This window comes from Chinchilla lanigera, unplaced genomic scaffold, assembly GCF_000276665.1.
Source record: "Chinchilla lanigera isolate Chin_1 unplaced genomic scaffold, ChiLan1.0 scaffold00014, whole genome shotgun sequence".
Lineage (NCBI taxonomy): Eukaryota > Metazoa > Chordata > Mammalia > Rodentia > Chinchillidae > Chinchilla > Chinchilla lanigera.
This window is the reverse complement of record NW_004955415.1, coordinates 33,007,821-33,032,214: the sequence shown is the minus strand read 5'-3', so window position 1 is coordinate 33,032,214 and position 24,394 is coordinate 33,007,821. Positions and strand designations below refer to the sequence as shown.

Sequence of the window (24,394 nt, the reverse complement as noted above, 5' to 3'; positions counted from 1 at the left end):
AACGCACAGCTAAGAAAAAACTGCCCAGACCAGGTACAGGGACAAGGAGTAAGTGGAATTTTCACAGGGTATTGGGGTGTTGGTCCTGGTCCCACTCCACTGCAGCTGAACACATGGCTGATGGCTTGCCTATCGAGTCCTCAGGTATTTACTCTGGAGAAATGACTGCTTATGTTCACCAAAATACTTGTACAAGCTTTATTAACAACAGCCAAGCAACAGCGGTGCCAGTCAGCAGCACTCCCTAGTCTCAAAAGCAAAAAAGAGGCTGAAAGCGTAGCTGGGTGGCAGAGGGCCTCCATGGTACGCACTGGGCCCTGGCTTCAATCTCCAGCCCTGCAAAAATAAAACCAAAAACTTGAGGAACATGTCCCCGGCATGGTGACACCTCTACAATCACAGTACTCGGCAGGGGGGTGAGACAGGAGGATCATAAATTCGAGTCCGGTTTGGGCAATTTAGTGACTGCCTGAGACCCTTTTTTTTTTTAAAGACAAGGTCTGGCTATGTAATTCAGGCTGGTCTTGAACTCACTGTGTAGCCCAGGCTGGCCTCAAACTTGTGGATCCTCTTGCCTCAGCCTCCTCCTGAGCGCTGGGATTATAGGCATGCGCCACTATGCCTGGCTGAGACCCTGTTTTAAAAAATTAAAAAAATAAAAAAAAGGTCAAACAACCAATTGATCAATCGATGAATGGAGAAACTTTACTAGCTATATTGCAGTACAGTGGCACAGCAAACTACTACTCAGCAAGAGAAGAACAAATGATTGCAATGCCCAGCAATATGGACTAATGTAACAAAAGTTTTTTGTTTTCTTTTTTTTTTTTTTTTGTCTTTTTGAGACAGGGTCTCGATATGCAGTTCAGGCTGGCCTTGAGCTCACTTTGTAGACCAGGATGGTCTCGAACTCACAAATGATTCTCCTGCCTCAGCCTCCCTAGTGCTGGGATTACAGGCTTGCGCCACCACGCCCGGCACAAAAGTTTTTGAAAAGCTAAAGTACAGCAGTCATTTCAAACTGCCATTATCAGGGCTGGGGATTTAGCTCAGCGGCACAGCGCCTGCCTGGCAAGCTCAAGGTTGTGAGTTCGATTCCTGATTACCGGAAGAAACCCCCCCAAAACAAACAAACTGCCATTATCTCCTCAGAGCCCTTTCAAAGAGCTTTTACTGTCAGGGACCTAGAGGCTGGGAGTTAATGCCATCTCTTAAAAGCCATGGTCATAGCCAAAAGCCACACTTCAATAGGTTTGGCAAACTGAGTGCAGTATTCTGGGAGACTGAGGCAGGAGGATTGCAAATTTCAGCCCAGTCCATGCAATTTAGCGAAGCTACTTCAAAATAAAATTAAAAACAAAACAGAGCTGAGGATGTAGCTCAGAGTGAAGGCCCTGGGTTCATTACCCAGTACCAAAAAAACCAAAAATCCAAAAAACCGAAAAACTAATCAAACAAACGTGCCGCGGGCCAAATAATTGGTCTTTAACTGCCAATAAAAAAGATGGAGGGATGGGTGACGGCGCGTAATTCAAGTCACGTGATAGGACGTGGATCTGCGCCCGGCTCAGCTATTTCGGGCACGCCTACTTTTAGACCGACCAATGAAACTCAGGCGTTGGACACGCCCTCTTTTCCTTTCTACACCTATAATCTCTTGATACCTTCCACTGAGTCCAATCACCACTTCTGCTTCTTCTGAATGACAGCCCAGCGGTCCAGTGAGCGGGAACTAAGTGGGGACTTAGGAGGCAGGAAACGCGGCCTCTTAAGAGTACTGGCGCGCGACGGATAACCGGCGTTGGACGGTACTTCTCGTAGCACGCGGAGGTGAACGAGAAACCAAGTAAGCAGCGGGTCTCAGGCGCGGGGCCGCGCTGTGGGGAGGTCGGAGGTGTGGGTGAGCACTGAAAGGAGACAGCGTTGGACGAGGGGGAGCGGGAGATGGAAGCGCGAGACGGGTGGAGTGGTGGGGCCGCGCGGTGAGGCGGCCGTTGGGCGCCGTGGCGCATGCGCGCGAGCGGGCTGGCGGACGGAGCTCAGGGCGCTGGGCGCTTCCGGAAGGGGCGTCATGGCGCCTCGCGGTCCGTTCCCGGCCCGAACGGAGCCAAAGGCCGCCTCATGCGGCCGGGGACAGATCCCGGGGTGGCGCCGGGGGTAGGGTCGCGAGGGAGAAGCCGGCGATCCCGGGCAGGGCGTACTGCCTCCTCCCACGCGGCCTCGGTCTGGTCCCTTTAGGGACTCCGGTTTCAGGGATTGGGGCAAACAGCCCAGAGAACGGGAGCCCCGGGCGGGGCGCGCTGTGCTGTCACTCGCCGGCGCGCGGCCTCCGGGGCCTGCACCCCTGGTCCTCGCCGGTCGCGGAGTGGGCCTCCGAGCCCTGTCTCGTTCTGCTTCGAGTTTTAGATCCCGGCCCGCCACGAACTGGATTTTTGTTGTTGTTGTTGTTGTTCTTGTCTTGATTTTTGCCGTGCTGGGGATGGGATCTGGGGCCTCTTGCCTGCTAGGCAAGCGTTTTGCCACCGAAAATTTTGTGCCTCAGATCTCTCTCCCCATCAGCACGAAAGACCGTCGTTGGGTCCCTTTCCTGCCTTTGAAGGTTACCCTGTCAGGCCTGGCGTGCTGGAGTGCAATTGCCTATAATCCCAGCAGTCTGGGAGGCTGAAGCAAGAGGGTCGCTGTGAGTTCGAGGGGAGGCTGGGCTACATGGTGAGTTAAGGCCAGCCTGAACTACAAGACCTTGTCTCAAAAAACAAAACAAAACAAAATTTAAAAAGTGGCGGATGTAGTTCAGTGTATGGGTTCAGTTCCCAGTACTGCAGAAATAAGCAGACACTCTTGGTCACCCCTATTTAGAGCCTAGAGTAGATAAGTGCATCTTCAGTGTGTATCACCCAGGGCAAGGCCCAACCTGTTTAATGCCCTTCCTTCTGTCTTCTACTTGGTGCCCTTGTTAATTCCCTTTCATTTCCTGACTGGTTTTCTGCTTCTCCCATCCTACACTCCACCTCTGGAGTAAATTTCTCTTGGGTAAATCTTGACTGAGTTACTCCACTCTGAAACCTAATCATCAATTCCCTATTGCTTAGTAAATGCAGTACAAATCCCCAGAGCTTACCAGCCCTTCCGGCTTTGTGTGCTGCTTCTGCTTTGGCCAGGCAGACATTCTGTCATACCCCAGAAGATAGCCCAGAAGTACTGTTTGGACTGATCCTTCTTAGTTCCTGTTCTTTCCTTTGGTGCCTGAGAAATGAATCTCTCCTATTTTTCTGCCAGTAAGAATCCTTGGGGCTGGTGAGAGATTGTATCTTTCCAGAGATCTGAAGACTTGTGAAACTGCCTTAATGCCTGGGTTTTAGTTTTTTTTTTTTTTTTTTTTTTTTTTTTTTTAGCTTTTTGAGACAGGGTTTCACCGTGCAGTTCAGGCTGGCCTTGAACTCATTTTGTAGACCCAGCTGGCCTCAAACTTGCAATGATTCTCCTGCCTCAGCCTCCTGAGTGCTGGGATTACAGGCGTGTGCCACCATGCCCAGCTAGTCCATTCATTTAATCAGTGCTGTCCAGTGCAGATCTACTCTGCCTTATGTTTTGCTCCACACACAGGGCAGGGCTGAGTGGAGGGGGTGCTTTTCAAGTTGAGGCTGTGTGTGAAGCTTCTAGGTATCAGGAGCAGCAAGTGAAGGTGATGGGGTGCGGCAAGGCCATTAAGGAAGGGACAGGGAGATACGGTCTGAGTGTAGAGGGATCAGGTCATAAAGGGCTTGGGGCAATAGTATAGACCCAGGTTTTATTTTTGCCATGGTGGGAACCTGCGGAGGGTTTCTGTCCACAGTACTGGTGATCATATCCTGGGGCACTCTGAAACAGTGAGCTCCATGCCATCTCTTTTTTTTTTAATTTTGTTTTTTTTTGAGACAGATTGTCACTGTGTATGTAGTTTAGGTTAGCCGTCAAACTTGTGGCAGTCGGCCTGCCTCAGCCTCCCAAGTCCTGGTATTACAGGTTTGTGCCACCATGCCTAGGTTCTTTTTTTTTGAGACAGGATCTCCCTATGCAGTTCAAGCTGGCCTTGAATGAAGTATATAGCCCAGGCTGGCCTCAGAGACAGTCCTCCTGCCTCAGCCTCCTGAGTGCTGGGATTATAGGCATGTGCTACCATGCCCAGCTCATTGGTTGGTTTTGACCAGAGCAGTGCCTGCTGTGCCCAATCTGACTTTGATTAATTTGCAGTACAGGGGGTAAACCTTGGGCCTTTGGGCTGAATTACATCCCCAGCCTTTTAAAAAGTTTTTTGTTTGGAGACAGGGTCTTGATAAATTGCCTAGGGTGGGCTTGAACTTTCAGTTCTCCTGCCTCAGCCTCCGGTGTGCTGGGATTACAGGTGGGCACCACCATGCTCCACCTGACTTAGCCTTCATAGGCTCCCTTTGGCTGCTGTGGCTGGAGGGTTGGAGGATGGGAACAAGGAGCCAGGGAGAGAGATGAGTATAATGTGGCAAAAAAATGATCAGTGGCACCCAAGTTACAAAATGCTGTCTGCTCCTATGAAGGAATATTATTTGGTCATGAAAAAGAACAAAGCACTGTTGTTAATGCTATAATGTAAACGAACCTCAAGAATGATAGCAAGAGAAGCCGGACACAGACCGCATGGTGGGTGATACTGTTCTCATGGTCTGGAACGGGCACATCTGTAGAGCAGAAAGCAGATTGGCTCCAGGGATGGGGTGAAAACTAAAAGATGCAGACGGTTATTTCTGAGGCAGTGAGAGTTGGCTGTGGTGATGATTGCCTGTGTCTGTGACTGCAGTAAGATCCACTGAATTGTGTGCTCTGCTTGGTGAATTATAGAGCATATGAATACTTCAGCAGAGCTGTTCTATTTATTTTTTTATTTTTATTTTGTTTGCTTTTTTCCAGTACTGGGAATTGAACTCAGGACCTCACGCTTGCCAGGCAGGCGCCGTGCCACTGAGCTAAATCCCCAGCCCGAGCTGTTCTATTTAAAAAGAAAAGGAAGGTGGTAGCAGCTTGGGGCCAGTGAGAAGTGGCCAGATGGACGTAGATGGCCTGGTGGGTGGGATTTGCTGGCCAACTGGATGGGAGAGCGAGAGAGGGAAGACTGTGAGAATGGGGTTGCGCTCTCCGAGGCGGGGTGCAGGCCTGCGGGAGAGAGGTGTAGGACACAACTCCTGAGGAACTGGGCCCAGAGTCCAGGGGAGAGGTGGGCTAGAGATGGAGTTGGAGCATTAGCACAGCGATGGTTAAAACCTAGGACTGGGGAAGGTGACAGAAGGAGTGACAAGAGGGCCAATCCTGGGCTTAGGGGCCTCAGGTCAAAGCTAGGAGATAGGAAACAGGTGAGTGGAGTTGGTTCCTGGCTGTCTGTGTGCTGGAGGGGGTGGGGCACCTCGCGCTAATTCCATTTGCCATCTCTTATTCCTCCCTGCTGGACCCATGGGAGGTTTTCATGAAAGCACTTAATTACTCCCCTGTGTAGACCACAAGGAACAGGGAAATGGGGCTTGCTCACACCGCCTGCTTGGCCCGCGTTCCCTTTCCTGCAGCTCCCAGCAGCTGCCCTGTAGGTCACCATCCAGGCCTGGTGGGTCCTGGCACAGAGATGAGGCAGGGGATGCTCTGGTACAGGGCCTGGGGTGTTCCTAGGCTGAGGCTCAGGTGTCAGGAAGGACATGCTTGCAGACCTGGACCAGAGTGTTGCCCCAGGGCAGCAGCCACACTCAGAGGCTTGGGGCTTCCTGCGTCTAAGAGGGGTTGGGGAGGTGATAGAGGAATTGGTATGGAGCTGGGGGTGGACCCTGCAGATGCCTGGGCGCAGGCCGCACCTAGCCCTGGGCCACAACCCACTGTGCTGAGGAACAGCGATATCCCCAGTGGCATGGGCCTGCATGTGGGCCTGGGGCCAGACACGGGCTGGAGGAGGGCGGTGGAGATGGGCGAACAGTAGCCCAAGCCCCAGGAGGCCTTGCACCCTGGAGCTGGTGGTTGGAGCAGAGGGACCTGAGGACGCCGTACAGTTGCCGCATCCGTTTGCTCTGCCTCCCGGGCTGGTGCTGCCTCTTCCCTGGGTGGGTGGCTTTCCCTGCCTGCACTCTAGTCACTGCCCTCAGCTCTTCTTCTCTTCTGATCTCAGCACTATGGCAGAACAGGACGGGGAAAACGAGCTTCTGGATTATGAGGAAGATGAAGAGCCCCAGGCTCCTTCCGAGAACACCCCCACACTCCCAAAGAAAGACGTGAAAGGCTCCTACGTCTCCATCCACAGCTCTGGCTTCCGGGACTTCCTGCTGAAGCCGGAGCTCCTGAGGGCCATCGTGGACTGTGGCTTTGAGCACCCCTCAGAGGGTATGCCTCCCTATGGCCCCGCCTGGGTCTGTGCCCCCCACCAACTCTGCCCACCCTCGAGGCGTAAACTGTGATGGCCACGTCACTTTCTGCAGCAGGGCTCTGCCATGCGGAGTTAGAAGCTGAGGCCTGGCTTCAGAGTTCCTAACCCCATCTCCAGGGCCTTGGCCACCCTGCCGGGCCTCTGCCATTCATGAGCACTTTCTCCCGCAGTTCAGCATGAGTGCATCCCGCAGGCCATCCTGGGCATGGATGTCCTGTGCCAAGCCAAGTCTGGGATGGGCAAGACGGCGGTCTTCGTGCTGGCCACCCTACAGCAGATTGAGCCTGTCAATGGCCAGGTGGGTGCCTCCCTCCCAGGCCCAGCCACCATGGAGACAGAGCTGTGCTTCCCTGGTGACATTCCTGCTTCCACACTTTGGGCTCTGATATCAGGAAATACTGAGAAACCAGAACTGTCAAGTACTGGTAGCTTACTGCCAGAGAGAGGGGTCGCTTCCTCCATGTATACTTTTTCTTGGGTGGGACTGGGAGTCGAGCCCAGGGCCTTTGCACTGAATTACATGCCCAGCCCTGTTTGCTTACGGTTCTGGAGACTGCACCCAGAGGCCTTCCACCCCAGGCTGTGCTGGAACTTAGACTCCTCCTGGCATAGACTGTTTGAGTGCTGGCATTACAGTAGTGGGCCATGATGCTGGCCTGACATCGTGTGCTTTCCAGAGGGGAATTGTGCCGGCTGTGGTGATCTTACCAGCATTGTATACTATGTCAGGACAACTGTGGGGCTGAAAATGTAGCTCAGTGGTAGCCTCACGCGTGGGCTGGGTTCCATGCCCAGCACCAAAAAAGAAAAAAAGTTACGGCGGGTTTCCATCCCTTCTCAAGGTAGACTGTGAAGGCTGGGACTCTGGGCGGTGCTGGTGAGGCCCTGATGTCTGGCAGCCTCAAGCAGAGAACACTTGGAGGTCTGGCATGGGGCCTGCAACACGTTGGCTGGGCCAGTCTAACAGTGACCACCAGCCTGTTCTCCATCACCGGCCTTGCTGCAGGTCCTAGGTCAGGGTGTGGGCGGGGGGCACCGTGCCGGGACTGGGCATTTGTGGCCTGGGTGCCCTGCAGGTGGGGACTGATGGGGTGAGGGGTGGGCTCTGGATTTGGGACCCCACCCACAAGGATGCTGTCTCTCGTCCACTCCCAGGTGTCAGTCCTGGTCATGTGTCACACAAGGGAGCTGGCCTTCCAGATCAGCAAGGAGTATGAGCGCTTCTCCAAGTACATGCCCAGTGTCAAGGTGAGCCCTGGGCTGCCTGGTACCACCTCGGCTCTGGCCCAGCAGCATTGACCAAGCTTGGCCGGAGCCGCTGCCTCTGGGGTTTGCTGTGGTTTATGCTCCTTAAGAGCCTGATGAATTATGCATGGCCCCAGGGGACTGTGCCTGTCCTAGCCTGGGCTGCCTTTCCCTGGCACCAGGCTTGCAGGCCTTCCTGGTTCTGAGGGACCTGGGCTGGGTGTGGGTATCCCTGGGGGCCATCACGCTGGAGCCTGTTGTAGGGTGCACACCTGCAGCTCCACAAGTAGAGGCAACTTCTGTGTGCTTGTAGGTGTCTGTGTTCTTTGGAGGTCTCTCTATCAAGAAGGATGAGGAAGTGCTGAAGAGAAACTGTCCTCACGTCGTGGTGGGAACCCCAGGCCGGATCCTGGCACTCGTGCGGAACAGGAGCCTCAACCTGAAGAACGTGAAGCACTTTGTGCTTGATGAGTGTGACAAGATGCTGGAGCAGCTGGGTGAGTGTCCCTTTCAGACCCCAGGGCCACACCTCCCACCCCCACAGGCCCCAGAGTCAGTCTAAGGGTGTCAGCAGCAGGCTGCAGGCCCCACAGTGGGTTGTACAGGTGGCCAGAGCACAGATCTCCTGTTGGTGGTCCAGAGGAGCCGCTGGTTTTGGCCACTGACATGCTGCCCATGAGCCTGAACTTAGTGGGACTACAGGGCCCAGAGGAACCACTGAGTCTTGGTAGTGTGTATGCCCCAGTGAGCCTGGGGGTGGTGGGAGATGGGGCTGTGTCCCACAAGGTGCAGCCCTCACCCAGTGGCTTCTTTGCCTCAGGCTCCCCTCCCTGAAGCGTGGCTCAAGGCGCAGTGGCCCAGCTGCCCGAGCAGGCCATGTAAGTGGACCGCAGCTCCTCGCGCGCCTGCGCTCCCTACCCGAGTCCAGCCCTTCAGGCACCAGGACTCTGCGCCACACCTGCCGTTCACTGGCCCGGTCACCCTGCCAGCATTGTCCTGGCACAGGCTGGGAGGGTCTGGGCCCTTTTGGTGGGGCTCGTGGTCTGGCAGGCACTCAGCCCAGGTTTCTTGCCCCGTACAGACATGAGGCGGGATGTGCAAGAGATCTTCCGCCTGACACCCCACGAGAAGCAGTGCATGATGTTCAGCGCCACCCTGAGCAAGGAGATCCGGCCAGTCTGCAGGAAGTTCATGCAGGATGTGAGTAGGGTGACACCCGCCTGTGGTGGCCGTGACCTCAGCGCAGCAGCTTCGGCCCTACCTAGGGGCCTGGGCCAAGCCACGACGCCCACGCTGCCCTCATGGCACAGAGGATGCTGGGAGGCTGCAGAGGTGCCCGCCTTGCCCTGTTTTGTCTTGCTGGGAGCCGAGCGTGGTCCACGCCTGCGCTGACCCGAGCCTCCGTCCAGCTTTGGTTGAATGCTGTGCGGAGGTTGGGTGCTGCAGGCTCTCTGGGAAGCACCACCGCAAGGAGCCAGCTGGCTGCAAGGTTCCGGGCAGGCACCGCGACCCCGAGTGAGCCCCGCGCGCCCCTCCTGCTTCCCTCCCACACAGCCCATGGAGGTGTTTGTAGACGATGAGACCAAGCTCACGCTGCACGGCCTGCAGCAGTACTACGTGAAGCTCAAGGACAGCGAGAAGAATCGCAAGCTCTTCGACCTTCTGGATGTGCTAGAGTTTAACCAGGTGATGCCTCACCTGCCACAGGCCCAGGCTGTGTGGTCTCAGAGGGGCAGCTGGCTGACCACATTCTTCCCCACAGGTGGTGATCTTCGTGAAGTCAGTGCAGCGCTGCATGGCCCTGGCCCAGCTCCTCGTGGAACAGAACTTCCCAGCCATCGCCATTCACCGAGGCATGGCACAGGAGGAGCGGTGAGTGCTGGCCAGCCGTGCAGGCAGGGAGCAGCGCCCAGGACAGAGCTCTGGGACTCTTGTGTGATGGCTTCCTCTTATCTCTCTGTACCCAGCCTATCACGCTACCAGCAGTTCAAGGACTTCCAGCGGCGGATCCTGGTGGCCACCAATCTGTTTGGACGAGGGATGGACATTGAGCGTGTCAACATCGTCTTCAACTATGACATGCCCGAAGACTCAGACACATACCTGCACCGGGTGGGTGCCACAGGCTGGTCTCTCACCACAGCCCCTCAGGAAGCCAGAGGGTGGGCACCGGGCCTGTTTTATGCACTGCCTGACCCCATCCTGTTTCCCTGCAGGTGGCCCGAGCAGGTCGCTTTGGCACCAAAGGCCTGGCCATCACATTTGTGTCCGATGAGAATGATGCCAAAATTCTTAATGATGTTCAAGATCGGTTTGAAGTCAATGTAGCTGAACTTCCAGAAGAGATTGACATCTCCACATACAGTAAGTGGCTGGGACAGGACCGCCTGGGGCTCTGGAGCAAAGACCTGCCCTCACTGCCCCCTCCTGTCTTCACAGTTGAGCAGAGCCGGTAACCACGCTCCTGGAAGGCCATCGCCATCGCCGCCCTGCCTCCTTCCCACACGCACGTCCTCCAAACGACCGTCTCTTTTTTTCTGTTGAAAAGCTGTAGATTTGTGTAAGAATACATTTTTATTATGGAAGCCTAGTTTGTATGCTGTTTTTGTCATTTTTTCTGTTGGTCCCCAGAGAGCCCTTCTACCAGTGAGCAGTGCCACCTTCTGTATCAGTGTGATATTTAATGTTAACTGTCAACATTGAAAGGTTTACACAGGTAACAAAACAAAACATCAACAACTTTCAAAACGTGAGGCCGCCTTGCCCTCATGCAGGCAGCGGTCTCTGTACCGTGAACCTCGGCGTGGCCAGCACTCTGGCCGTGACATCAGTCCTAGCTTAGGGAAGTTGAACCTGTGCCCCTGGTCTTTTCTGGTCTGGCAGACAGCTGAGGGCAAACGGGCAGGTCGCGGCAGGGCCCCAAGCCTGTGCCCTGCCTGGCGCGGCCTGGCATGTCGGGTCACAGCAGGGGTGTGGCAAAGGCAGCCAGGAGCGGGTCCGTTCGCCACTCCTTGTTTGTGGGTTCAGGAGCAGCTGCTGTGCCCTCTGCACTTCATGCAGCCCGAGGCGCAGGACTGCAGCGGTGGAACGGGATGTTGTCGGCACACAGGAGGAAGCCTGGCCTTCACATCCCAGACTCTGAAGGCCTGAGGGCCTGGAGGAGAAGAGCCATGAGACCTGAGCCACCTGGGCTCCCCAGCATCCCCGTGCCCCAGGTGGAGTCCTTACCCGGGTCTGCTGGCTGCTACTGCCAGTGGAGGAGGCGAATTCTGAGTACTTGTTCCCAGTGACTGCACAGGCCCACTTCAGGTATTCCTCCCTCACCTGCGGCCAAGGCCGGGTCAGGGGAGATACCCGCCGGCCTGCACCCCAGCGCCCCGACGCAAGTCTTTCGCGCCTCACCTTCTTGTTGAGCAGACAGTGCAACACGAACAGGAAGGTGCCCTGCAGACAGTTGAGCACTGTGAACACGTAGGCCAGCACGGTGCTGTGCCAGCTCTCGGGGCTGAAGAGGAACAGGCCGAAGCCCCAGGTGCAGCCCAGCACGAAGAGCTGCGCCACTGCGGTGACGGTCACCACCCTGCGGAGACCGGCAGCTGCGGTGGGCCAGGCGCAGAGGAGACCCCCGCTCCGGGCCACTTTACCGCCCACCCTCCTCACCTCGCTTTCCGCAGTTTCTTCATGTCCGGGTTGATCTCGGAAAACTTCTGCGTGAGCTTCCACACAGTGACCACAAAGACGACGGCGTTGCACTGCAGGCACACACAGCAGTTAGAGGGGAGCGGAGGCCGCGGCAGGGGGCGGGGCCGGGGGGGCACCTACCAGGATGACGAAGGTCAGCGGTCCCAGGAAGCTCCAGAGGAAACCCCGCTTCGGGTCCAGCCAGCAGCTGGGAGACGGGGTGGTCAGTGAAGCCCGGAGTCCCTACCAGCTGCCTCGTCCCCACCCCGCCCCTGCGGCGCCACTCACTGGGCCGTGTGGCCGTAGCCCGAGCCGTTAGCTGCCGCTGAGATGCCCACGACGATCAAGGGTACGCCATAACCGATCAGGCACTGCCAGCGCGTGGGCAGGCCCTGGCCCTGGAACACGCGGACCACGAGGAAGTAGAGCTCCACACCCTCCAGACTCATCCAGCAGAAGGCAGCCAAGAAGAAGTAGTGCAGCAGCCCCGCCACCAGGCGGCAGCGCAGCCCCACCTGCAGGTGCAGCGGGTGCGGCCCAAGTCAGGGGCGGAGCGCGCACCGCCCAGCCAATCCCCTGCCGCAGACCCCGGCGAGGCGGGGCCAGGCTCAGCGTGCCCTCTACACGTGCTGGGGGGGGTCCACGCGCTCCGAAGGCCAGAGCGGGCTAGGTGGGCGGGGCCTGCTGCGAACGGGGCAGGGCGGCACAATCCGGATTCGCTCATTGGTCAGGTGGGAGCAGGGAGGGGTGAGGGGCGGGGCCTACCTGGCCGCCTACGTTCTCAACGCCCGCCAGGAAGATGGCGGAGCCCAGGAAAAGGCAGATGCAGAGGTGTAGGTGCACTGTGGTGCGCGAGCTCTGGATTGGCCGCACCAGCAGGAAGGTTAGGATGCACAACAGCAGGCAGATGAGCGACACCGACAGCCCCACCTTGGTGATCAGGGACAGCTTCCAGTCCTAGGGCAGCGGGAGGGCGGGTTCTGTGGGGGCCCGGGGCTCCGGACCAGGCTGCCCGAGTGGCTCCTGGGGGCCCCAGCGCTCACCTCCACCTGGTAGTGGGCCATGAGGACAGCGAAGCTGCTCAGGTGATCACACTGGCAGGAGGTGCTGTTCTTCCCGCTGCCCAGCCTCCGGCAGCCTGTGGTGGCCCAGTGTCCATTCCCGCTGCTGTCGCTCTTCCAGAAGGCACAGATCAGCTCTGTTCCAGGTTCCTCCGGCTGCTGCGACACGGAGTTGTCAGAGTCTGGCCTGGAGCTCCTGGGGGGCTGCTTCTCCTTACACAGTGTCCTTTACTGAGTGTCCTAGGTGCACCAGGCTTGGGGACAGCTCAGCGGAAAGGGCAGACACAGGTTTGCCCTATGGGGCCATGGCAGTACTGGGGACAGATGACAGATCATAAACCTGATACTAAACTGGACGATGCGCTGGAAGGCAGTGAATGCCATGGGCAAAACAATAGGGGCGAAGGCTGTAGTTCGGGTCGTTGGTTCTTTTGTGTGTGTGTGTGTCTCTTAGAGACAGGCTTTTGCTGTGCAGTTCAGGCTGGCCTTGAACACACTTTGTAGCCCAGGCTGGCCTCGAACTCAGCAATCCACCTGAGTGCTGGGATTACAGGCATGCACCATCACACCCAGCCAATCATTTGTTTTTGTTTCCCAGGGCTGGGGATTGGCTTGTGCATGCTAGGTGAGTGCTCCATCACTGAGCTGCACCTCAAGCCCTTTTAAAATTTTACTTTGAGACAGGATCTTTAGAGTTGCCTTGTGTAGGTTCAAACCTGAAATCCTGCCCCAGCCTTCCAGGTGCTGGGATTGCAGGTGTGTGCCGCCATGCTCTACTCAGTAATTTTAAATGAGGAAGCTGGCAAAGGCCTAGTGAGGTGATATTTGAACAAATACTAAAAACATATAAAAGACTGCATGATATGAGCAAGAAGTCCCAGGCAGAGGGACACAGCAGTGCAAAGGCCCTGGGGCACATCTGCTTGTCTGTGGAATGGACAGTAGGGCCTTTCCCTTTTCTCCTGGGGACTCACATGGTGGGAGAAAGCAAAGGTGACAGGGGAGGCCAGTTGGTCCGTGTTGGTGTTGCTCAGAAAGACAGAGTTGACGGCCGAGAGGAGTGTGGCCCGTGCCCCGCGGACGGGTCTCTCGTGGGCCTCTGTCAGTTGCGCTAGCTTCTCGGGCTCCAGGGCCAGCGAGGCGTTGGCCAGCAACTCCTCCATGTGCTGGATGGACAGGATGCCCACCACGGCAGGGCCTGGGGATGGACACGCTGCCACTGCACCTCACGCCCTTGCTCTCTGTGCCCCAGACTCCCACCCCAGGCACCCCACTTCAGACCCCATCCCTCCAACGATGGCTTAGTTTCTCTCGGGTCCAACCCTGTCCCTGTCTGTCTCATCCCAGCCCTCACTTGAGTCCTCTGCTCCTGTTACCACAGCCCAGTCCAGCAGCATCCGTGCGTGGCTCTGGCCCACGGTGACATTTCCGCTGCCATTCTCCTTGACCATCAGGGACATCTCTGAGGGGAGGTGGCAGAGATTGGGGACACAGGGTACAGGCGGGGGCGGGGTGTGTGGGGCCGGGTAGGTGGAGCCTCACCTGTGCTGGAGGGGAGTGAGTAGGTGAAGCTGCCCTCGGGCAGGGCCTGGGCCAGGGACCTCAGGGTATCCTCCAGCTTCGAGAGCAGCCAGGTGGCCACGAGGTGCTGCTCTCGCAGGGACAGGTCCTTTATGTCCCCAGGAGCTTCCAGCAGCCCATCCAGGACCTCAACGAGTTTCTAGGTACGAGGGGTGGCAGAGATGTTAGACAGAGCACAGCCAGGACACAGCCCTCACCTCCCATCAGCGAGCACACCGGGGGCCCTGGGAGTCATCACTGCCACGCAGTAGCCAGCACCCAAGGAAGGACAGCAAGCGTGCGCCTGGGGCACGTGGGTCACAACATCCGGCCGGACTCACTGCCCGCCAGGCCAGCTTCTAACTGAGCTGAGTGGGGCAGGCACTGTGACCAGCTGGGCCACTGAGGTCTGGGAAGTCGTCGGGCCTGCTCTGAAGTGTCAGACACACATCAGAGCACAGAGCACTGACCCTTAGTCTAAGCCAGGCACAGTGAGCACGCCTGTCATCCCAGCACTCAGAAGGCTGAGGCAGGAAGATCACCGCAAGTGTGAGGCCAGCCTGGGCTACACAGTGAGTCCAAGGCCAACCTGAACTATACAGCAACACCCTGTCTCAAGAAAGAAAAAATCTGAAAATCATACCATGTTGAAATGGGTAATATTTTGGATCCACTGGGTTAAAAATACATATACATATATAGATAGATAAGATTTTTTTTCCCCTGTGTTGGGAATGGAACCAAAGTCTTTAATATACAGGCAAGTGTTCTATAACAGTCACACCCCCAGCCCTTAATCTTAACATTAATTTCACTTATTTTTTATAGTATTTTAAAAATACATAGCTACTAGAATAATTAAAATGATGCGAGTAGGTCATATGGTATTTCCTGGTTTTTTCCTTTCTTTTGGTACTGGGGTCTGAACCTGGAGCTTTGCACTGAGCCACATGCTCAACCCTTTATTTTTTACTTTGAGACAAAGTCTCCATAACTTGCTAAATTTTGTAGGCTAGCTGGGCGTGGTGGTGCATACCTATAATCCCAGCACTCGGGAGGCTGAGGCAGGAGGATTATGGCAAGTTCTACAAAGTGGGCTCAAGGCCAGCCTGAACTGCATAGCGAGACCCTGTCTCAAAAAGACCAAAAAAAAAAATTGTAGGCTGGTCTGGAACTTTCAGTCCTGCCTCCACCTCCCAGAATGCTGGGATTAACAGGTGAGTTGCCACCGTACCCAGATCTTTTTTTTTTTACCTATTTCTATTGGGCTAAAACTTCCTTAATTATGCTTCCTCTGTGCAGGCTCCATTGTGTGAACAGAGCCTCTGTTCTGTTAGCTGGGTTTATCAGAACTTCACGCTCATTATCAGTGAGGCACAATTTCCTGCTGCATCACAGATGAGGAAATGGGTCCAGAGAGGGGAAGTCTTCTGCCTGAGGTCACACAGCAAGAAGTGCCAGTGAGATTTCAACTCTGTGGCTCAACGCTAGTTCTCCTTTCCAATACGAGGCATTGAATGGGGGGCTTCTGCCCTGAGCTGCATCTCCACCTCCTTTGTATTTGGAGACAGGGTCTCCCTGAATTGCTAAGTAGTCCAGGCTGGGCCAGAATTTGTGATCCTCCTGCCTCAGCCTCTTTAGTAGCAGAGATTACAGGGGTGCATATTACCAGACCCCAACTATGTGGTTCTTATCTGCTCCAGTCTGCTACTTTTTCCTACCCCCGTGTGTGTGTGTAACAGGTGTCTGTGTGTTTGTATGTCTTGCACACATGCATGTTAGACTCGAGTCCCGCCTCCTTGGTTGAGGGCTGTCTCCACCCACCGAAGCCTCCCATCTCCCGTGCCGCCCTAGGTGCCTCCTGGGTTCTGCCCTTACCTTGATGGTCTGCTCAGCTTCTTGGGGCTGGAAGTCTCGGCGCAGATTCTGCACTTCGACGAAGAAGCGTGAGAGACTCTGTGGGAAGGTGCACAGGCATCAGCCAGCCTGGAGGGTCGGGGAGCACAGGGCAGAGGGGTGGGCGTGCACGCGTTAAGGGGTTTCTACCTTCTGGTCTGCTGGGCCGCTCACCTTGCTGTGGATCCCAGGGGGCAGGGTCCAGACAGGGAAGTGGACCTCTGCTGGGGACAGGATAGGGCTCATGAAGCTGAGTTGTGTGGGGGTCAGGTGGCGGGTATTCTGGGGTCAGGCCAGGCTAACCTTTGCAGGTGGTATTCTGTGGGCCGTTGCGGAACCCAGGAATCGGCTTCCAGCCTGGCCGGCAGCGGCACCTGTATGACCCCACGGAGTTGACGCAGATGGTGGAGTTGTGGCACTGATGCTGCCTGGTGGCGCACTCATCCACCTCTGGGGACACAAACAAGGGGGTCGGGCCCTGTCCCTACCCAAACGGGATCTGTCCCCTCCCCGTCCCCACCCCTTCTTCCAGACAGTGGTGGCCTGGGCTGGAGAAGCTGCCTCCTGGTGACCACGCACCCTGGAGGGGTGGGCACTGGGTCAAGCGAAGTGTGGAGAGGAGCCGCATCCAGCAGGCTGGCCCCGGGCAGGTGTGCAGGGTGTAAAAATATCGAGGGACCTTCCTCCCGGTTAGTACTTAGGTGCCACCCGAGGGCCCCAGCAGCCTCAGTTCTCGGGCTCCTCCCTGGGGTCCCATGGTCTCTCCCCATCTCGCCTTGGGAGACCAAGTGCCCGGCACAGGAGTCTCTTCCAGCACTGGTTCTGCTTGATTTAATCAGAGACCAGGTATTTGGAACGTGGGTCCTGCGACTCTGGGATCCGGGCTCCAGACCTTCACAGACAGTGTTGTTAGGGCCATTGGGGGATCCAGGAGCTGGCTGCCATCCACGCCGGCATTTGCACTGATAGCCACCCGCATTGTTGATGCAGTGGGTGGAGTTGTGGCAGGGGTTCTGTCCGTTGGTACATTCGTTCACATCTGAGGACAAAGCCAGGCCATGAGAGCCAGTCCAACCGGCCCACACCTCCCCCGAAGTCGGCACCCCCCGCCCACTCGCCACTGCCCCCAAATGAGGGTCTTGTCTTGCGTGTGCCACCACCTGGTGACCTTCAGCTCCACCTTCAGAGCACCTTGTGGCGAGGCCTCCCTGCGAGGGGCACTGCAGGGGGTCTCTTCCGTGTTTAAGAAGTGAAACGGGAGAAACCGGATGTGGGCCGCTGGACCTCCCGATCACAAGTCTTTGCTCCTCCCTGGCCATGGCGGAGGCTGCCCTTCTCAGGACTGGGAGTGACACTTTCTTCTACTCCTACGTGACCATGAGGAAGCGGCGGCATCTGGGAACTCACAGGGCACCCTGCGGCCCCGGTCCCCGCCCTTCTCCGTCCCTGGATGAGGCCTTCCAGGAAGCACTGTGGGAACTGCCGCTCTCACCCTGCTCAGTGCAGGCCCTGCCTGGACGCCTCCCCGGCCCCTTCCAGCCTCATGCACCTTCCCCCGCCTCCCGCTGTGCACCGCCTGGGCCCTCTGGGGTGAACTGAAACCCCGGTGGGCAAACACAGATGGATTTGCCATCATCGTCCAAGGAGCTATGGCCCTGGCGGACTTTGCGGTCCTGTGTTGGCTGGCTCACATCTGGAAGGAGAGGGGAGGGCGCTGCGGCTGTGGGCGGCTTCTCGGCTGCGAGCTGGCCAGGCTTCCTGGCACCGAAGCATCTGGAGGACTCCATGGTCTCCTCCCTGGGTTGTGGTGCCTCTTCCAATTCTCACGGAGGCAGCCCATGGTGACTGCGGCGGCCCGGACTCTGTTGTCCAAATGTGGCCAGAAGCAGCCAAGGCCTCCCAGCCCCCTCTGCCTCCCCAGGCAGCTCCCAGGAGCAGCAGGGACGTCACCACCACATGTGTCCCAGCCCACATGGGCCTCCCTGAGTGCTGGGAGACCCGTGTTCCCAAGCAGCCCATCTTGGCTCCAAGTGGTGGCCTGTGACCTCATTCCACCAGGGCTCCTGTCCCACGCCTGAGCGGCCCTCAGACTCGTGGTGTCACCCCCACCCGTTCCACGGAGGTAGACAGAGATGCCCTGAGTCAGGAGCCCCCAGCAGTCTCGACTGCGGGGACAGAGAGCAAGGACCTCGATGAGGGCGTCAGGCCACAGGGTCCCGCCAGGTCCTCTCCACGATCCCCACAGAGGCGGCTGGTGGTGACAATCCACATTCCAGCCCTGTGCCAACTCCAGGCAGCCAGGACAAGAATCGGGTGCCGACGGGGTGGGTGTCAAGCTGTTGTGTCCTCTCTGCATCACCTCCCACCAGGATGCAGACCTGGGGCTTGGCTTCCGTCTCTGCCCTCATGCTGTGGTCCACACTCCAGCATCATCCTCCACCCAACTCATGCTGTGTTGAGGCCTCGATGCCATCCCACCTGGCCTGGCCTCGCTTCCTCTTGCGCCCCCAGCAGGACCAGTGACTGGGGCCTTGGGATGGGGACCTGGGCAGGATGACGCGGGGGCTGCATGCCTACCCTCTGTCCTTCCTTCTGAGGGTCCAGCCTGCGTCCCTGGGTCCACGCTGAGTGGGAGGTCAGGGCGGTTCCTAGGCACGGCTGAGCCTGAAGTGGCAGGCGTCGTCCAGGCCGTTGCTGGGGACGGAAGAAGGCGCCAGGCTGGCTGGGATGTGCCTTCGTGAGCATCCTGGGCGCTACCCCTTCCAGTTTATGCAAATGAGATGCAAATAGATGGAATGTTCTGATCTCCCAGAAGTGGAGGTTCTGGGTCTTGGGGACCACACAGGGGATCAGGTATTCAGAGGGCCCTATGACACCCAGAAAAAGTCCCAGCCATCCTGGGGCTATGACACAGGTGGATGCGTCCTTCAGTGATGAGATGGGACCTCAGGTGTTACGTGCTGCTCCAGTCTAGCAAACTGCTGTGTCGCCTGCCGTGAGGCCCGGGGCTGCGTCCCCTGGCCCCTGACCGTGCACCTCTGTGCCCAGCCGCGGCCTTCCCATCCACGCTGGCTTGTTTCTAACACAGCAGCATCAACACCCTCACCACCCAGTCCTGAGGGCCTCAGCACCCTCAGCTGGGCCATGCTGGGTATCCGGGGTCTCCATGGACCGTTGGGCAGCTTGCTCACTACGCAAGCTGCGTGGGGTACCGGTCCATGGTCTGTGTCCGTGTGGGAAGGAGGGGCCTTTTCCTGATTTAGGACCGCATTCGCCAGCAGCGCGGTGGACAGAGCTCCTCTGTGGTGCAGGCCCCCTTTCCTGCTGTCCTCTGCTGTCTGCGTGCAAGCATGGCGGGAGGGACAGGTCTGGGACATGGGCTGCAGCTCTTCTTGGACCCTTGGCTCAGCCTCAGGCTCCCTTCCCTGACCTCCGAACTCCGCATTAACTCCCCTCTGGGAAGTCCCAGCTTCCACACCCACAGGGGATCCCCCCACCAGAAGTGACCAAGTGAGTGACGTGCAGGGACCGGGCTCCCCCCTCAGCAGGACAACCAGTCGGCTATGCAGCCCCTCTGACCATGCCCCGAGGGTGCCCATCCAGGTGAAGCCAGATCCTAAGACCCAAGAAGTTTGCTGTGGTGAGCTCTGGACAGCGTGCATGAGGTCCTGGTTTCCGTCCCCAGCTCCACAAGAATAAATAAATACATGAAATCCCCAGACCCTTACTAACAGCGCTTTCCATGAACCATGAGCACCAAACACCTTCAGATCTTACTTACCTTCCCAGAATGTTTTTTTTTTTTTTTTGGTACCTAGAATCAAACTCATGACCTCCATGCTTGCCAGGCAGCCCTAACTTCCCAGCAATGAGGTAAGAGCCACTGCTCCTCTGTGTTTACAGATGGGTAAACTGTCCATGAACAATGAACAAAAATGGAGCTACTGCTGCCAGGCATGGTGGTGCATGCCTGTAACCCCAGCACTTGGGAGACTGAAGAGGACTGAAAAGTTTGAACTCAGCACTGGAAACTTGGTGACTTAGCAAGACCCTGCCTCAAGATTTTAGAAAGGGCCGGTGGTGTAGCTCAGTCCCAGGCCATGGGTTCAATCCCTAGAATTAAAAAAAAAAAAATGGGGACTCCTTTTTCCCTCTTAATTTCTCCTTTGCACAGAATCACAGTACCATCACCACACGTCACTCAACTGGGTTTCTGTGAAGCTGGTGGTGTCACTCGCACAGCCAGAGGGATGGGGCCCTCCCCCGCATCAGCCCGCCGCTCCGTGCAGGGGGACAGGAACACGCACACCTGTTCCTTCTCACACACCAGGCACCAAACCTGTCACCAGGCCCCAGCCCTTGGCCGCTGTGGATCTGGTGCCCCCAACCTCGGGAAGGGGAGGCGTGGGACGCAGGGAGGTTCTTACCGCGACACGTGTTCTCCGCCGCGTTGCTGAAATTTTTTGCTTTGTTAATGAGCTCGTATCCCGGGCTGCACACACAGTAGTAGCTCCCCTCTGTGTTCTCGCAATCTGCAAATCTCCCACAAGACACACTTGTGGGAGGTCCACACTCGTTGATGTCTGGAACACAGCAGGAGAAAGAGTCAGCTCCCATCCCCAGCATGGGGCCCGAGGATGAGTTTGAATCCTTTGGGAGAAATCTTCACTTGCATTGCAGAGGCTGTGCTGCAGCCAGAGCAAGCCATTCCTGAAGCTCATGCAGTCCATTCTGTTCATCTCGGTGCCCGACTGACAACCCAAACTTGGACACAGGGCACAGTGACAAGGTGAGGGACAGGCAAGAAGCTCAGCATTCCTGTCCTCAGTCCTAAGGACAACCTGAGGTGCAGACTCCAGGGAGCTGAGCACCTCTCTCTCCAGGAAGCCACTTTCCCACTCCCTACTGTTCCATCTCCTCCCCTTCCTTCTTCTACTCGTGATCCTGGGGACTGAATTCCAGGAATGCTTAACTACACTGCCGGCCCCTTTTACACTTCTTTATTGTGAGATAAGATTTTGCTAAGTCACTAAATTGCCTAGGCAGTTCTCAAGCTTACAATCCTCCTGCCTCAGCCTTCAGAGTGCTGGGATTACAGGCGTACATCACCACTAACATCTCTCTTCTCACGCAGACAGTCACGAGGTCAAGGGCTGTGCGTCCCAATTCTCCTTATGTGCCCCTGCTGGCACCTGGTGATGCCCCTCACCCCCACATGCCCCGCCTTGTCCCCAAGCCCCTACCATCGCAAACGTCCATGAAGCTGGTGATGGGTTCATGTGGATTGAAGCCAGGGTTGCAGAGACAGGCGGAGCTGTTGAAACATTTGGAGTTTGGAGGGCACCACGGGGCACAGCCTATGGGAGCAGAGAGCACGGTCAGAGAGGAGGCCCCCGCCCTGAGTCTCCCCTGCAACCGCCCCTGTCCCCGGGCCTGGTGTCCCCTCAGGCTCTGCCGTGGGCCCCACGCTCCCAGCCGACTCACCCATGCTGTCCTGGGCTCCAGCTCCCGACAGACTCAGCAGGACACACAGCTCTGTAAGCACAGGGGAGGGTCGGTGGGGCCGTGTGGGAGGCCTGGGCTGCCCCCTCCTGCACTCAGGGTGCGGGAGCAGGTGGGCCCCGACCTGGGCTCTGACCCTGGGCTGTGTCCTGTCACCACAGGGTGGGATCAGGAACGGAGATGGGAAGGTCTGAGCCCAGCGGGGCGCGCGGGGGTGGGAGGGGGTGGTCATGGCTCAGCTGCCGGCTCTCCTGGCCCGAGCCTGTGCGCTGGAGCCTGAGGCAGGCAGACTGTACATTCAAGCCCGGCCTGAGCAACACAGCAAAACAGTCTCAAAATACAAATATAAAAAGGGGGCCGGGGATACAGCTCAGCAGCACAGCGCCTGCCTGCCAAGCGCAAGGTCCTGAGTTTGATTTCTGGTACCCAAAATTAAATAAATAAATAAAATAAAAAGGAGCTGGAGCTCACAGCTCAGTGTGAGGCCTTCGGTTCAATTCCCAGCACCACAGAACAGAAAACAAAACCAGCAGCCGCTGGTCCAGTGCTGTCCCAGCTCTCCTACCTGGCTCTCCGAGGCTCCGGCCTGCCCAGCCCCGCCTCAGGGAGGCGTGCACACCTGCCACCTCCACCACCAGGGGAGCCCCAGAGCTCCCCGGACCCAGCAGTGACATCTTACCCTGCTCCCCACACAGGAAGAGGCTGTGGCCACCATGGGCTCGACTGAGACTGCTGCTGCTATCCCCACCGGGGCTGTAGGACGTCATCGAGTCCCTGCCAGCACGGGGGCAGAACCTCGAGGACCCCAATAAGCCTGGGAGTCCTGGGTGGCAGGATGGGAGAGGGCTGGGGACCCAGGGGCTGGGTGAGTCACTTCCTGGGCCAAGGGGAGGTGACTCACTGCCCAGGGGGGCATGCGGACCCTGGATTCAGCACTATGCATGCAGTTTGGAGGCTGTGGGCCCGCCAGAGGGGTCCCCCAGCATTCACCTATGTCTAAACTCAGTGCCCCAGCCTAGGGGACCATGGAGTCTCCCCAACCTTACCCCTCCCTGTGGGGATAAACTGAGGCTGGGGCCCCAACCCCACTGTCTCCCTAGAGCCCGGAGCCCTGCCTGCTTCCTCCTCTCCGGCCGCAGGGCCCGGCCGGCCCTCCCACACTTCCTCCTCCAGGGACCACACGGTGACCTCAGGCTGGACTCTTCTCTGTCCCCGAAGCCCCACGCAACTCCTCTCAGGCCCCACAGCACCCGGCAGGCGGGGGCTGTTTATGGAGAAACAGGCCTGGAGGCTCAGGACGCATGGCATGGACAGAGGGGCCTGGAGAAGGTGGATTTCAGGGGTGAGGCCCTGGCCCGGGAGAGCTCCTTGCACCCTGACACCCGGCCCGGGCGGCCCCTCCCATCCTGAAGCCACCAGGCCAGGGTGTCTGCATCTGGGGACTCGGAATTCGGCCAAACGGGAGCCAGAGCAGAGCTGCTGGCCATCCGCTCCAACATCTGCTTCTCATTCTCAGACGAGCAGGAAGGCCCCCGCCTGGGAAACTGAGGGGGGGTGCCTGGGGGTGCCTCCTGTTACGGACCCGGGGCCCCCGGCGCCGACTGCAGGGAATTCACCACCATCACAACAATAAACTACTTCGGGCTGTAAAACCATGCCGTAACGCCGAGGCCCGCCTTGCTCCTTTTTGTTTTTACTTTTTGGTTCCAGCCTGCCCTGCCGCTGAGCCACCCCCTCCAGGCCCTCCATAAGTGACCCCCGGCTGGGCTGAAACCCGCCACCCTCCAGCCTCAGCCTCCCCGGGAGCTGGGAGGTTGGGAGTGCGCCACCGCGCCCAGCGCCTGCTCCATGTCACAGCTGAGGACAACAGCGCTCCGGGCTCTGTCACAGCTGGCCCTGACACAGCCACCCAAGCCCGGCAGCTGTGCCCCAGCAAATGTCCCTTGCGCGCTCCTGTCCCCGCTCCCGTGCCTGGGGGCACTGTGCTGCCACCTGCCACGGCGCCTGGCCCGGCCCAGCGAGTCGGCGTCCCCCAGTGCCGTCTCTCCACCCTCCTAGAAGCCTGCTGCTCAGGCAAGGGCTGCCCCGCGGCCGTTAGGACCACCCTGGGTGTGGCAAGGAGGAGGGGAAGTGGCAGCAGTGGGTTCAGCCCTGCTGCAATCCCGCCACGGCCGGCCCAGCCCGCTCCTGGCGCTCAGGAACCGGGTGCATGGGGACCACCCCGCCAGGGAGGCAGCGGGGACCGCGTGGGGGTGGCCCCAAGCACCGGGCAGGACACCAGCCGCCAGTCCCCGCCTGCTCTAAACTAGGAGCCGCTGTCCCGCGGTCTTGACACTCGCTTTGGGCCTCTTTCTTTTAAATTTTGAGACAGGGACTGGCTAAGTTGCCCAGGTTGGGCTCAATCTTGCGATTCTCCTGCCTCGGGCTCCCAAGTGCCGGCATGACAGGCGCGCCCACCTTGCCCCCTTTCTCTTCCCCGTGCCTCGGTTTCCCCTCTAGGGGCGCGACCTCCACGTGGGCTCCGCACAGAGCCGGAACCCCCCGGCCGCGCAGAGGCGCAGGTTCTCGGCTCCGGCCACGTGGCCCCCCGGGGTCCCTCTCGGGCCCCGCGCGGGTCTGCGGATCCTACCGAGCAGTCGGCGCGGGGCTCCCATGGCTCCAGCTGGCCGGGGACGCGAGAACCGGGACTCGGACAGCCCTACGCGCGGAGCATCCTGGAGCGGCTGCGCCAGCCCGGCTTTATTTAAGGGGAGGTACCAGCCCGCCCCGGAACCCCGGGGGCGGGAGCACAGGCAGCGCCCACCACCACGCGGGGGAATGAGCTTCACCGGCCTGGGGTGCACTGCAGCTGCCAGCGCCAGAGAAGCGAGACCCTCCTGACTCTGCGGGCGTGTGTACAAGTGCCAGCTGTAAAAGGGGACGGAGGGGGGAGGGATTTTACTCAGGATTTGCCTGGACTGTATAATAAGTGGGTGGGGACTAGGCGGCCAGTAGTGGCAGTGCATGCCTGTGACCCCAGCACTCCGGGAAGTTGAGGCAG

The 24,394-nt window shown here is 58.0% G+C and overlaps 2 protein-coding genes across 9 annotated transcripts; one reads left to right on the top strand and one right to left on the bottom strand.

Annotated features, from left to right (window-relative positions):
• Window positions 1-1,735: 1,735 nt before the first annotated feature.
• Window positions 1,736-10,239, top strand: Ddx39a (DEAD (Asp-Glu-Ala-Asp) box polypeptide 39A). 3 transcript variants are annotated; one of them, XM_005381099.2, is made up of 11 exons: window positions 1,736-1,846; window positions 6,155-6,366; window positions 6,580-6,707; window positions 7,565-7,657; window positions 7,968-8,151; window positions 8,736-8,854; window positions 9,209-9,340; window positions 9,417-9,526; window positions 9,622-9,766; window positions 9,871-10,018; window positions 10,094-10,239. In XM_005381099.2, exons 2-11 carry the CDS (start codon window positions 6,159-6,161, stop codon window positions 10,108-10,110), a joined length of 1,284 nt encoding a protein of 427 aa, XP_005381156.1. In that variant the 5' UTR covers window positions 1,736-1,846; window positions 6,155-6,158; the 3' UTR covers window positions 10,111-10,239. The 3 variants fall into 3 exon arrangements, with proteins under 3 accessions (XP_005381156.1, XP_005381158.1, XP_005381157.1); XM_005381101.2 differs by lacking the exon at window positions 1,736-1,846 and adding an exon at window positions 1,881-1,900; XM_005381100.2 differs by lacking the exon at window positions 1,736-1,846 and adding an exon at window positions 2,038-2,709.
• A 79-nt stretch (window positions 10,240-10,318) lies between these two features.
• Adgre5 (adhesion G protein-coupled receptor E5) lies at window positions 10,319-24,256 on the bottom strand. 6 transcript variants are annotated; one of them, XM_005381091.2, is made up of 20 exons: window positions 23,984-24,256; window positions 21,337-21,387; window positions 21,096-21,209; window positions 20,280-20,435; window positions 18,430-18,546; window positions 16,745-16,891; window positions 16,156-16,302; window positions 16,003-16,076; window positions 15,835-15,912; window positions 13,939-14,116; window positions 13,751-13,858; window positions 13,371-13,594; window positions 12,379-12,555; window positions 12,101-12,292; window positions 11,624-11,850; window positions 11,477-11,543; window positions 11,315-11,406; window positions 11,057-11,234; window positions 10,883-10,978; window positions 10,319-10,808 (listed from the first exon to the last, which is right to left on the bottom strand). In XM_005381091.2, exons 1-20 carry the CDS (start codon window positions 24,006-24,008, stop codon window positions 10,779-10,781), a joined length of 2,478 nt encoding a protein of 825 aa, XP_005381148.1. In that variant the 5' UTR covers window positions 24,009-24,256; the 3' UTR covers window positions 10,319-10,778. The 6 variants fall into 6 exon arrangements, with proteins under 6 accessions (XP_005381148.1, XP_013367624.1, XP_005381150.1 ...); XM_013512170.1 differs by having other exon boundaries at window positions 16,027-16,076; XM_005381093.2 differs by lacking the exon at window positions 18,430-18,546.
• Between the last annotated feature and the right edge of the window lie 138 nt (window positions 24,257-24,394).

Bases quoted from the DNA above. Each gene is read 5' to 3' on its own strand.
- Ddx39a (XM_005381099.2), top strand. From the start codon at position 6,159: ATGGCAGAACAGGACGGGGAAAACGAGCTTCTGGATTATGAGGAAGAT. The intron at 6,367-6,579 runs GTATGCCTCCCT...TTTCTCCCGCAG, and splicing joins CTTTGAGCACCCCTCAGAGG to TTCAGCATGAGTGCATCCCG. The intron at 8,855-9,208 runs GTGAGTAGGGTG...CCTCCCACACAG, and splicing joins GCAGGAAGTTCATGCAGGAT to CCCATGGAGGTGTTTGTAGA.
- Adgre5 (XM_005381091.2), bottom strand. From the start codon at position 24,008: ATGGGAGCCCCGCGCCGACTGCTCG. The intron at 14,117-15,834 runs GTAAGGGCAGAA...CCTCGTACCTAG, and splicing joins AAGCTGAGCAGACCATCAAG to AAACTCGTTGAGGTCCTGGA. The intron at 13,595-13,750 runs GTGAGGGCTGGG...GTCCATCCCCAG, and splicing joins AACAGGAGCAGAGGACTCAA to GCCCTGCCGTGGTGGGCATC.